Source organism: Salmo salar, chromosome 03, assembly GCF_965601325.2.
Source record: "Salmo salar chromosome 03, fSalSal1, whole genome shotgun sequence".
NCBI lineage: Eukaryota > Metazoa > Chordata > Actinopteri > Salmoniformes > Salmonidae > Salmo > Salmo salar.
Window position 1 is genome coordinate 72,438,543 of NC_138293.1, and position 13,599 is coordinate 72,452,141.

General features: G+C 42.1%; 1 protein-coding gene across 1 annotated transcript; it reads left to right on the forward strand.

The window, feature by feature from the left end:
• The first annotated feature begins 222 nt into the window (after positions 1-222).
• LOC145874889 (forkhead box protein J1-A) lies at positions 223-12,566 on the forward strand. Its single transcript, XM_082971470.1, has 4 exons — positions 223-358; positions 5,221-6,852; positions 7,654-8,299; positions 9,288-12,566. Exons 3-4 carry the CDS (start codon positions 7,709-7,711, stop codon positions 10,149-10,151), a joined length of 1,455 nt encoding a protein of 484 aa, XP_082827596.1. The 5' UTR covers positions 223-358; positions 5,221-6,852; positions 7,654-7,708; the 3' UTR covers positions 10,152-12,566.
• Positions 12,567-13,599: the final 1,033 nt, after the last annotated feature.

Below are 13,599 nucleotides of genomic sequence, written 5' to 3' on the forward strand. Positions count from 1 at the left end.
GGGCTGGTACACCATTGGCTATCACGCGAGCCAGCAAGCTGTTGGAGTAAGGTAATTACAGGGTACATATATATTCATGGATTGGATACCAGAGGATGAGTAAATCACACCTATTGGCTTATTTCTATAAGAAGGTATATGAGGGTCGTTCAGTAATTGGTCAATTTAGAGATAACGTATTGAAAAGGTCCAGGATTGGTATTTCTATTGTAAATATTTACAGCAACGTTATGATGGTTGTCTTTGTGCCAGACCAAACAGTCAGAGACATATTGTTCTGGTTACAATATAGGCACGTTTCAAATGCTGTACATTTGATCATAATAACAGTAGTCGATAATATAACAGCTTATGGACGGTGAGTAAAGCCTACTGTTCATACTTGTTTTTTCCCAAACAGAAAATACATCGGTAATAATAAATGTGCTATGCTGTCGGCGAGTCTCTGAATAGCTGATACTATGTTATGAGACAGCATATACAGAAGAAAAGGGTATTCATTTCTGGCTGCATTGGTGCCCAAACACGTTCCGTGTGTTATTCTCTGTGATTATCTCTGAGTACTATCCACTAGGCAGTGGGACGTCAAGGTCCCTCCCTGCAAGACTGAATAATTCAGCTGAGGTGTAGATATACAATATATTAAAGGTGAAAGCGTGACAGAGAAGACTATCTATTATGTATTGTAGGTGGGTGTTACCTGGATCATGTGAATTTGATGGTGTCTATTAATAATGGATTGGAGACTACACACACAACTCTTCAAACAGTCAATTATGACAATATGTTAATTTATTGTGTTCAAAATCTATAATCTGAAATCGGTTTTAAATAGGGGTCCCCAAAGGTTCCCAGAGGATCTCAAATCCCACCTTTCCTCTATTCTTTCTGACTTTTTTTCTGCATAGCAACATAGTACTCCATCATTTACTTTAATCAGTTGTCTGTGTATTTTAAATAGGCTCACAAATGACATGCATTTTGGCCCATTTATTTTGAGACTGATGAGTAAATTCACTTTACTAATTATTGGAGATGTTTTCATTCCAAATAATAGCATTTGGAATAAGGCTTTGGAAACATGTTCTTTCACATGGAAAGATAGCTCTGGGAATAGTGACCTCATGTTCCAGAATGGTCTAATGAACTATTCAAGGAAATAATTTACTCATTCAAAGGTTTTTCTTTATTTTTAATATTTTCTACATTGTAGAATAATAGGGAAGACACATAAAATATGAAATAACACATATGGAATCATGTAGTAACCAAAACATATATTTTATATTCTTCAAAGTAGCCACTGTTTGCCTTGATGACAGCTTTGCACACTCTTGACATTATATGTAACCTTTATTTAACTAGTCAAGTCAGTTATGAACAAATTCTTATTTACAACGACGGCCTACCCCCGACAACACTGGGCCAATTGTGCGCCGCCCTATGGGACTCCCAATCATGGCCAGATGTGATGCAGCCTGGATTCGAGCCAGGTACTGCAGTGACACCTCTTGCACTGAGATGCAATATCTTAGACCACTGCGCCATTCAGGAGCCCAATTATCTCAACCAGCTTCACCTGGAATGCTTTTCTAACAATCTTGAAGGAGTTCCCACATATGCTGAGCACTTGTTGGCTGCTTTTCCTTCACTCTGCGGTCCAACTCATCCCAAACAACCTCAATTGGGATGAGGTCGGGTGATTGTGGAGGCCAGGTCATCTGATGCAGCACTCCATCCCTCTTCTTCTTGGTCAAATAGCCCTTACACAGCCTGGAGGTGTGTTGGGTCATTGTCCTGTTGAAAACAAATGATAGTCCCACTAAGAGCAAACCAGATGGGATGGCGTATTGCTGCAGAATGCTGTGGTAGCCATGCTGGTTAAGTGTGCCTTGAATTCTAAAATTCTAAATAAATCACAGACAGTGTCACCACCAAAGCACCCCATACCATCACAACTCCTCCTCCATGCTTCATGGTGGGAACCACACATGCGGAGATCATCTGTTCACCTACTCTGCGTCTCACAAAGACACGGCGGTTGGAACAAAAAATCTCACATTTGGACTCATCAGACCAAAGAACAGATTTCCACCGGTCTAATGTCCATTGCTCGTGTTTCTAGGCCCAAGCAAGTCTCTTCTTATTATGGGTGTCCTTTCGTAGTGGTTTCTTTGCAGCAATTTGACCATGAAGGCCTGATTCACGCGATCTCCACTGAACAGCTCATGTTGAGATGTGTCTGTTACTTGAACTCTGTGAAGCATTTATTTGGGCTGCAATTTATGAGGTTGGTAACTGTAATGAACTTATCCTCTGCAGCAGAGGTAACTCTGGATCTTCCTTTCTGTGGCGGTCCTCATGAGAGCCAGTTTCATCATAATGCTTGATGGTTTTTGTGACTGCACTTGAAGAAACTTTCAAAGTCCTAGACATTTTCCATATTGACTGACCTTCATGTTTTAAAATAATGATGGACTGTCATTTCGCTTTTCTTATTTGAGCTGTTCTTGCCATAATTTGGACTTGGTCTTTTACCAAATATGGTTATCTTCTGTATACCACCCCTACCTTGTCATAACACAACTGATTGTCTCAAACGCATTAAGAAGGAAAGAAATGACACAAATTAACTTTGGCACACCTGTTAATTTAAATGCATTCCAGGTGACTACCTCATGAAGCTTGTTGAAAATGCCAAGAATGTGCAAAGCTGTCATCAAGGCAAAGGGTGGCTACTTTGAAGAATCTCAAATATAAAATATATTTTGATATGTTTAACACTTTTTAGGTTACTACATGATTCCATATGTGTTATTTCATAGTTTTGATGTCTTCACTATTATTCTACAATGTAGAAAATAGTAAAATTAAAGAAAAACCCTTGAATGAGTAGGTGTGTCCAAACTTTTGATTGGTAGAGTATGTCAATCTACTATAGTAGATTGACTTCGGAAAGTATTCAGACCCCTTGACTTTTTCCACATTGCGTTATGTTATGGCCTTATTCTAAAATGTATTAAATTGTTTTTTTCCCCCTCATCAATATACACACAATACCCCAAAATGATAAAGAAAAAACACGTTTTCAGAAATGTTTGCCAATTATTTATTTTTTTAATATGGAAATATCACATTTACGTAAGTATTCTACCCTTTACTCAGCACTTTGTTGAAGCACCTTTGGCAGCGATTACAGTATTGAGTCTTCTTAGGTAAAACGCTACAAGCTTTCCACATCTGTATTTGGGGAGTTTCTCCCATTCTTCTCTGAAGATCCTGTCAAGCTCTGTCAGGTTGGGATGGGGAGCATTGCTGCACAGCTATTTTCAGGTCTCTCCAGAGATGTTCGATCGGGTTCAACTCCGGGCTTTGGCTGGGTCACTCAAGGACATTCAGAGATTTGTCCTGAAGCCACTCCTGCGTTGTCTTGGCTGTGTGCTTAGAGTCATTGTCCTGTTGGAAGTAAACCTTCACCCCAGTCTGAGGTCCTGAGTGCTCTGGAGTAGGTTTTCATCAAGGATCTCTCTGTACTTTGCTCCGTTCATCTTTGCCTTGATCCTGACTAGTCTCCCAGTCCCTGTCGCTAAAAAACAACTCCACAGCATGATGCTGACACCACCATGCTTCACCGTAGGAATGGTGCCAGGTTTCCTCCAGACATGGCGCTTGGCATTCAGGCCAAAGAGTTCAATCTTGGTTTCATCAGACCAGATAATCTTGTTTCTCATTGTCTGGGAGTCTTTAGGTGCCTTTTGGCAAACTTCAAGCGGGCTGACATGTGCCTTTTACTGAGGATTGGCCACTCTACCATAAAGGCCTGATTGGTGGAGTGCTGCAGAGATGCTTGTCCTTCTAGAATCTTCTCCCATCTGTACAAAGGAACAATAGAGCGCTGTCAGAGTGAGCTTTGGGTTTTGTTCAACTCCCTGACCAAGGCCCTTCACCCCCCGATTGTTCAGTTTGGCCTGGCGGCCAGCTCTAGGAAGAGTCTTGGTGGTTCCAAACTTCTTCCATTCAAGAATGATGGAGGCCACTGTGTTCTTGGGGACCTTCAATGCTGCAGACATTTTTTGGTACCATTCCCCAGATCTGTACCTCGACACAATCCTGTCTCGGAGCTCTACGGACAATTCCTTCTACCTCATGTCTTGGTTTTTGCTCTGACATGCACTGTCAACTGTGGGACCTTGTATAGACAGGCGTGTGCCATTCCAAATCATGTCCAATCAATTGAATTTACCAAAGGTGGACTCTAATCAAGTTGTAGAAACATCTCAAGGATGATCAATGGAAACAGGATGCACCTGAGCTCAATTTCGATTCTCACAGCAAAGGTTCTGAATGCTTATGTAAATAAGGTATTTCTGTTTTTTAGAATTAATACATTTGCAAAAATGTATAAAAACCTGTTTTCACTTTGTCATTATGGGGTATTGTGTGTAGATTGCTGATGTTTAAAAAAAAAATGTAATCCATTTTAGAAAACAGCTGTAACAAAACATTTTTGGGGAAAAGTCAAGGGTTCTGAATACTTTCCGAGGGCACTGTATTTGATGTATATGTATATTTTGTTTTTTGATTTTGTTGAGAACACTTTTTTTCAGAACACAAATTATTACACTACACAAATAAATATTTTGAGGATTTAAAGAAAGTACATCAAACTTTTTAATAAATGAGATATTTTATATTTGTTCAAAAATCTCCATTGGGCTGTTGGTTCTCCTTGGAGAACAGAGCTACACTGTCATTTTCTATGATCTAGCGCCATCTCCTGTCAATGGAAACGCATTGTCACAAACCCTAACGTTTGCCTGAGTAAAGGTCGAGGAGAGAAGTTTATTTTGTGATGTGATGCAGGTCATTCTTATACAGGGGGATTAAACATTCAATATCTTAGATGTTGATCTTGTTTGAGTAATTAAAATGTCTAAAACCTGTATGAATTCAAAAAATCTGTGGCCTATGCACATTTATTTTGTGTGTCTATGTCCTTAGGTGGCTGTTTACTAAACTCATATGCATCAGGTTTAGTTTCCCAATAATTCACTTTTTGTTACAGTTTATCTTGTTTGAGTTGATGATTGATGATAGCAATAAAGACTGTAGTTGTGCTGACTGTAGTTGTGCTGTTGGGTATTCCCCAGCTTTGTCCAGCTGTGACTCTGCCAAATTCATTGGTGTCTAATCTCTGTTCCTTCCCTATTTCCCAGACAGACCTCAACTCATCTCCCTGTCAGCATTACTGTGATTGGCTGCTCGCTATTCTGACCTTTGACTTCTCCTCAAGGTGGGCAGAGGAGGAGGGCCGGGGGCTGGTTCAGAGTCTGACATGAACAATCAGGTCTGGTCAGAACTCCAGCCCTACAGGGCCCAACAATGGGCTGTGGATTTCGCGGTTGAGTGTCAAAAAGGGCCGACTGGTACTAAGAGGAAAGTATTCAGAGAACTGGCCCTGATCCTATCCTCCATCACTCTCTCTCTCTCTCGCTCTCACTCTCTCTCTCTCTTTGTCAGACTGGAGTGATCTCGCTGATTGGTCTGTTGTTTTTTCCTTGTCTGCCCTCCCCAAACTTGGTAGAGAGTGCTAGGTACACAATAGTTTTGCCCTTGGTGTAGGCTACATGTATGGTAAAATTTCTAATCTGTGATTGATTCATTTTTGTAGTCATTTTTACCATATGACGGCAACAAGTTATGACGATGGAGGATTATACAATTGTAACTGGTTATGATTGAATGAATCAGTGCCACAGCAATAGGGTCTTGGAACTTGGATGTACCCTTTGGACATCCAGGAGGGTGTGCGTCTGTGTAGGAATGTACTTTTGTTAATAAGACAGAAAAGAAAAAAAAGAGAAACAAAAAGGTTTGGCCCCTTGGACACTCTATTAGTGTGGCTGAGTGGTTTCCTGAGACTCTTGACAAAAGCAACTGTAAAGCAATAAAAAGGCTTCCTCATCTCTTGAGTTCTGTCCCCACTCCAGAGCTGGATGCCTGCTTTTTGTTTATAATTTTTTTGACAACTGTCACTCAGAACTGGTTCAAACACTCCAAAAAGTCTTATCTTCAATCCCAATGCCACTCAGAGTTTACTCTCTGCTCCTCATTGCCGTTCTCTGCAAAGTTTAGGATGAACAATTCATGTACAATTTTTTGGGACCAAAAAAACCCTGATTTTTTATTTCCAGAGTTCACTTCCAAAAGTTGTCGCAAAGCCCCATTGTCTGCAAGGTATTGGGTTAAATACCCTACTCAAATGAATATAAATATATATTGTATTATTATTCCAACTCAATCTGCTTGAACATTTAGATAATGTCTATTTATGCTGCATGTCAAAACTGCTCCATTCAACACATTTAGTACATTTCCATTTAAACTCATCTGATGGGATAAAGATCAAGCTGATTTGTAAAAAATAAATAAAATACAAAAATCCTATCAGTCCTTCCAACTCTCTTTTGGGACACTAGACTGGATTTACTTGCGTGACGAACAAACCTGAGTGAGACTGATTAAAAATGAAGCACTATAGCAACAACCAAGCCAATAGAAGAACGGGAAGCTGTTTACAAGGGGTGTACCGTTTCTATGGTTGCCGGACAAACCTCCTGCACCAGGTATTAAACTGCCCCCGGAGAGATCCTTAGCCGCTGCCACCGTTATAAAGACCTGCTTTTGAGACGTTGAATTGAACAAGCGCGCATCAGAGCGCCAAAGACATCTTGAGGTATTTTTTCATACATTTTCAACAGGTGCAAATCCTCAAGGTTAAAGTGAGATTAATAATTTATCAATTGGCCATTTGGATTGTAAGGTATTTTCTCAGCATTATATCAGATCAAGGTAAGTTTGTCATGTTTTTACATTATTTTTATTAAAAAAATTAAAACATATTAGAATGAAGTAGGTTATCATTAAATTGTAGCAAATTATTATTGATATCTTGCCATAAAAATATAAAGTTGTTCATTGTAACTATTGAAAGGTTTTGTTGTAAAGTTAAATTACTAGCTAGCTATAAGCATCTTCATATTTTTTTCTAATAATTGAAACACTTAAATTAAATAATCTCAAATGTTATTTGATTTGGCACAATTCATCAATTTGTCTAGAGTCAATAGCTTACTCTATTTGATCACGTTTTGAGTCGTTTATCATAAATTCACTCGACATATATGAGTTTATAACAGTGACTTTGTCTCAGCCTTTTTGTGGAGAGTCCCGTTTTATGGCTATAAGCTAGTATGTGTAGATAGGTAGGCTAGACGGCGCTCCTATCACTTTTCACAAAAGTTCTATGACCTCCAGATAGTCAACATCGGAACGAGTGAGAATAAACATAGCAGGTCTTTCGCACATCATTTCATTAAAAAAAAAAAATTACTCTGGGATTACAAACCCATGCACTCCTTTTGTTAAGCAGTTTCTAATCAAATATCAACATTTGAAAGATCTCAACTACATGCAGCTATTGTTCCTACAATTTGTTTTCCTACAAGTCACTGAATAGAACGTGCCATTACCACAGAGAGAAACTATTTCAGTTTATCCCCTGACATGCCTCAAAGGGCTCTGTTTTCAAATAGGGCTATCATTGTCCTTTTCAGCTTTGTTCATGTCAGGTGTATATTTTCTCCTTGTCAGGCTGTTGTCTGGTGGTATAGGGGGGAGCTTTAGCCATCAGAGCGGAGGGAGGACCATGCTGTCTCTAAGCTGTGCAGACCCCTGGCCAGAGGGCTCGGTGGGGCTGGAGGAGGAAGTGGTGACTGCTGCTGCTCATTCTGAGGAGCTGGACCTGGACGACAGCTCAGCCTCAGCAGGCTCCAGCAGCACTGGGGGCTCTGACAACCTGGATGACAGCCTGACCAGCCTGCAGTGGCTGCAGGAGTTTTCTATTCTCAATGCCAATGGGCCTCAACAGGCTCCTCTCTCCACTCACCACCAGCCTCACTTCTTCGGCCATCAGCAGCTGGGCTCCGAGGCTCCCGCTTCCCCTCTGGCTGGGGACCCTGCATCCATAGGGATGCCCCTCACCCCAGGCAAGCCCACAGCAGCAGCCTATTGTAGGATGCAGTCCCTGTCAGCCCTCCCTAGCCTGGTGGCCCATGGTCACTGCCCCGATGAGGTGGACTACAAGACAAATCCTCATATCAAACCACCTTACTCCTACGCCACACTCATCTGTATGGCCATGCAGGCCAGCAAGAAGACCAAGATCACCCTCTCCTGCATCTACAAGTGGATCACTGACAACTTCTGCTACTTCCGCCATGCTGACCCCACCTGGCAGGTAAATGTTGCTAAAGTCACAAACACACACACACACACACACACACACACACACACACACACACACACACACACACACACTTGAAAATGTGAAAATGGCTCTAATAGGATGCTTTAGACTAGGTCCTGTGAGAGGCTCTCAGTCAAGTTCGTAACTTGACTATGTCTTGAGCAGCCAGATAGTGAGAGACAGAGAGAGAGAGAGTCCTCTTCAGCATCTGCCACAGAGGGCTCTGTGTGTTTTGGAGTGGGGCCAAGATGCAGCTGGGCACAGAGTTTTTCTTTAACAGGAACGAGTAAGAGCACAGTTCTTTCCAAAGTCTGTATATTGAGAGCTCTGGGCTGTCTGCCACACTCTGAACAAGCATTAGCTGCTATGGTTTATGGGAATTAAGGGCTCTCATGGTACAAAGATGGCAGCAAATACTCCCGTAACTTATAAAGATTGTAGCAAATACTGCCTTGGACTTCCCCTTACTTGGCAGTGGGCATCTTGCTTCAGAAGACTTCATCCCCCCCACAACACACATTTTAGTGTGTGTGTGTGTGTTTTTAAACCCATTACATTATTTTTCAGAAATAGCTCCCAGGTTTTCTGCTTGAGCAACGAGAGGCAATGGGGGAGTATGGGGAAGGGCAGTATGGCATCAAAAGTGCAGATTCCCCATCAAAGGGAAGAAATTCTCTGGAAAAAGTTTAATTTGCTGGATAAATGATTAATTAAGTCGATAGCCGTACTTCCCAGTTCCAGAAGTGAAACTAATTTCCTGAGCATTCTGTTATTGTAAGCCAGTGCATGGGGCAGATAATATTTAACAAAGGTCAGCAGGTCACTCATCTATTTAGACTAGCTGGGGGGGGGGGGGGGGGGGGCAGTGTTGAGCTCCTGGTAAGGCTGAATGCAAGGGTACACGAGCTAATATATTTGATGGAGCAGGACTGAATGTCTACTGCCATGTCAATCCTGTCCCCCTCATGCCCTGTTTCAGAACTCCATCCGGCACAACCTGTCTCTGAACAAGTGTTTCATCAAGGTTCCGCGGCAGAAGGATGAGCCAGGGAAGGGGGGCTTTTGGAAGATCGATCCCCAGTACGCAGAGCGCCTCCTCAATGGGGCCTACAAGAAGAGGCGGATGCCCCCTGTCCAGATCAACCCTGCCCTGCAGAACAGGCTTAGGGCCAACCCCCAGCCCCTGCCCAGGGGCCTCTGTAACCCCACAGGCAGCCAGAGTGGGCTATGTGTCAATCCAGAGACTCAGCAGCTCCTCAGAGAGTTTGAAGAGGCCACTGGAGCCGACCAGAACTGGGACCCCTGTCTGGCCGAAGGCACCATGCTGGGGGCATGGCCCATGAGAAAGGGAGGCCCTGGACACAAGAGGAAACAGCCACTGGGCTCCAGGACTGCCATGGTCAAAGTCCCCCGGCGCTCCAGCTCTCCTTTGCTGTCTGTGGAGGAGCATAGGGAACTGGGCTCCCTGAAGGGGAACTTTGACTGGGACGCCCTCCTGGATTCTGCACTGAGCGGGGAGCTGAGTCTGGACGGAGGGGGTCCACTGAGCCCCATACACCAGGAGGAGGACCTGATGGTGCGGGGCACCCACATCTTCCCCCTGGAGGCCCCCGCGGGGACAGCAGACAGCAGCCACGTGCTGGCGGAGACCCAGAGGAGCAGCGGAGCAGACTTTGAGGAGACGTTCCTGGCCACAGCATTCCTGCAGAGCCCCTGGCCAGAGGAAGAGGAGCAGGGATCTACCAACTTCCTGTGCAGCTCCACAGTCAACCTGGAGCAGCTCTTTGACCTGGGAGACTCCCTCGGAGGGGACCTCAGCAGTAAGATAGAGTATCTTCTCTAAAGACATGTTCTCCAATTCTTTGGCCTCCAAGACTCTATGACTATTCTGTGATGATGACACTACTAGATTATTGTTTAAAAAGAGAGGCACCAGATGAACTAAATTGACCTTTTACACATACATGTTTTTAAGATTTCTAGATGATGTTTTTTGAAATTGGTACAATAATGGATGACATCATTAATGCCTACAGAGCAAAAATGCCACAATGAACTGAAGTATTCCAAATGATTACTGGACAAAAACTATATCAAACCTACTGTTGGGACCATGACATTGGATAATAGACATTATCAATAAGACTTCGCTCACAAAGAGAAACAACATTTTCCTGTCTGAGGACAGGAAAACCACCAATATGTCTTTGTTTACATTCTGAGTATATATGTGGTATTGAATGGATTGCAGGTTGACATGGATAGAGGAATTGTCATCCAGGCACAAGGCGAGCAACAGAACATTGGAATCGACATTTTAGAAATGTACATTTATTTTGCATTAGATGAAATTACAAAGTAAGACTTTACAGTGACTGTACTCTTTGAAAGTTATGGACAGTTTCGAGATGCAAGGCCAATAGCTAATGATGAGATGAGGTGTTGTACCTGACAGTGATGCAACGTTTTAGCTGCTTAAGAATAGGTGGTTTAGCATGCTGAATATTTCATAAAGGTTGAGATGAATCCACTTCACAGGGAATACTATTATTTGTTGTGAAGATCTCTTATTATTGTTTAGGAATTAAAATGATCACAATGCTGATGCATACTAAAATCCCAGAGAAGGTTATGGAATGTATGCATCAGACTCAGGAATTTCGGTCCTGTACTGAATTTTCTACTGAAATGCTGAATGATCTGACTTAACGATCTGTGGATGCATTTGGATAAAATTCTGAAACTAGTGTCTATTTAATATCAATATACAATATCTGTAACTGAAGTGAAAGAAATACTATGATGATCAATGAAGAGATATTTGCCAAATTACTACTAAATTACTACTTAGAATAGTTTTTAGACTTATAAAATAGTTTTATGTGTGGGGTTTTCTATAATGACTACTTTCTGAATGCATTCTTTGAATAATGACCTTTTCACTTTAACTAAATGTATGCAGAACAATTTAAAACAGGTTGTTTTTAGCAAGCTTAGGATTGTCATATTATCAGCAGAGTGTAAATTTATATTTAATAATCATTAATTCAACAAATTTCAGTGAGTTAACCAGTTACAGAGAGCAGTAGAGGACAGATCTGGATGTCGTAAAGACAAGTTAATTCCAATGCAGAATAGCTCAAGGCAAGCTTCTCCTTTGCAAAGGTTTCAGTGGCTTGTCAATGAATACCTGACCTTCAGGTTAGATGTGCAAAGAACAACACTTGGGACCAGAAGACCGGCAGTGTTAGAGGCTGGGTTTTCACCAATGAAAGCTGATGGAGGCCTATTGGTCAACAGAAGGACACAATGCAAAAATGATGACATAAACAAGCAGGAATTATATGAACAAATGTTGAGTTATGAGATACTCGCTTGTTTTGTTTCAAGTCTATCTTTACCAGGAAATTGCATTGTCTTTCCTCTGGTCTTACTAAACCAAATCACACGGTTTCAAGACATGAGTGAGTCTTAAAGGTTGACTTATGGCACAAAAAAACAGTCAATTTTCAAACATAAATGGGGTGTACCTTTGGTGGTTCGTCGAAGTGTCATTCTGGTCATGCATGCCGCGACCGACGTAGACAGTTTGTTAGCTAAGATAGCCACTTTAGCTAGCCAGTAACTCCTCCAGTGTGTTGACGTCATTTCACAGGATTTGTGTTTGGAAAGAAGCTGTAGAGATCGGTAAGAAATGGCCCTTCTGTAGCCAAATATCTTATTCATAAATTGTGGTTGGTTTTTTAAGCATTAAATGACCTAGTATGATGGTGCGTTGATCAGTTATACAGTTTAAAGCCGCTATTTTTGTGTTTTTGCCCAAAGTCGACCTTTAACATGTATATTAAAATGTGCTACTAGTCGTTATCTTGCAGAATAACTACTCCTGGTTTATTAGTGTTGTAAATCCACCATGAAGTGTGAAAGTGCAATCAATGTACAGTGAGTGATACTTGGTCTATTTTACATTATATTGAAGGGTAGTAATGCAGTTTACTTAGTCAGACCCTGTTCATGGTTTATTGTGTGGTAAGGTATGGATACATTCTGATGGAAGGAAACTCCTCCTTTAAAAGTGAATTAACTACTACGATATTTTGTCAGTTATGTATTAGCTCTTCCAAAACACTTGTCATCCAAGTTGACCCTATTGGCATCATACCTCAAGATTGTTTTTTATGGAGATATGCATTCATGTGTGCATTCATACTTTATTTTTCAGTTTTTCCTTGACAATAAAAAAACCTTCAAACTTGAATGAGTTTACATGAGTTTTTGTACATCTGGGTGCGGTGCTTTGAAGATTTCTATCTGTCTTTTTCTCTCTGTCTCTATTTTCTCTCTGTACATTCCTGATTCCACACCATTAGTGTGTCTTCTGTGTGTGTGTCGGTGTGATTTACGCTTGCCTTTTCCTGCTCATCTCTTTTCGGGGGTGACTGTGCTCAGGCAGTGGATTGGGGTCTTTCTCTGGCTTTTGTCTGTTCAGTCAGACACTTGTCCCCCCCCCCCAGGGCTCTGCTCTGTGCTCCTCTCACTGGGTCTGTGTGGGGTCTAACAGGAACAAGTGTCCCACGCCTCCATATATCACTATCCTGTCTGTTCTGGACCACACCGTCTCTCTCTACTTCCGAGGATTAGCTAAGTAACACGTTCAGGGAACTATATGAATATTTCCCTGTGGCGTTTTCAAATGAAGCCCGGTGTATAGCTAGCATGTCATGGTGTCAAAGACTGGGACTGTCTTTACCACACAAATGCCTCATAAGGTAATCAGGAAAAAGTTGGAGCACACAGGTGAGAAATCCTATACCTCTGTATGGTAGACTGGACACCCAACCCTCCACGGGAAGGGTATGGTTCTCCATCTCCATCCGTGGTGCTCTCTGCTTGGGAAAGGAGAGCTGACAGACTGAGTTAGCCTTATCCCCCAGCCCAGCTCCACAGAGGCCCCCTGGACAGCAGTTATTACATGGTACAGTTGCCTGTCCAGGTGGAGTGCAGGGTTCATAATTATAATGTGGCAGGCTGGTTAGATGAGAGGCTGTTGGTAACATGATGCAGCCATTCTTCCCCAACCCTGCTGATGGCTGCAGGTAAGGAGAGCTCCCTGGTGAAACGCTAACCCTCCCCGCCACTCGCTCGCTTGTCCCAACCCAGGAACGCTCTAAACTGAAAGTGCAAAAAGGCAACAACAGGAAAATGTGAATACCCAGTTATACATTATTCTGTCAAGGGACAGCAAAGTCAGACTTAGAGGTGTAAAGAGATACAAGTGCAAAGATTCCATT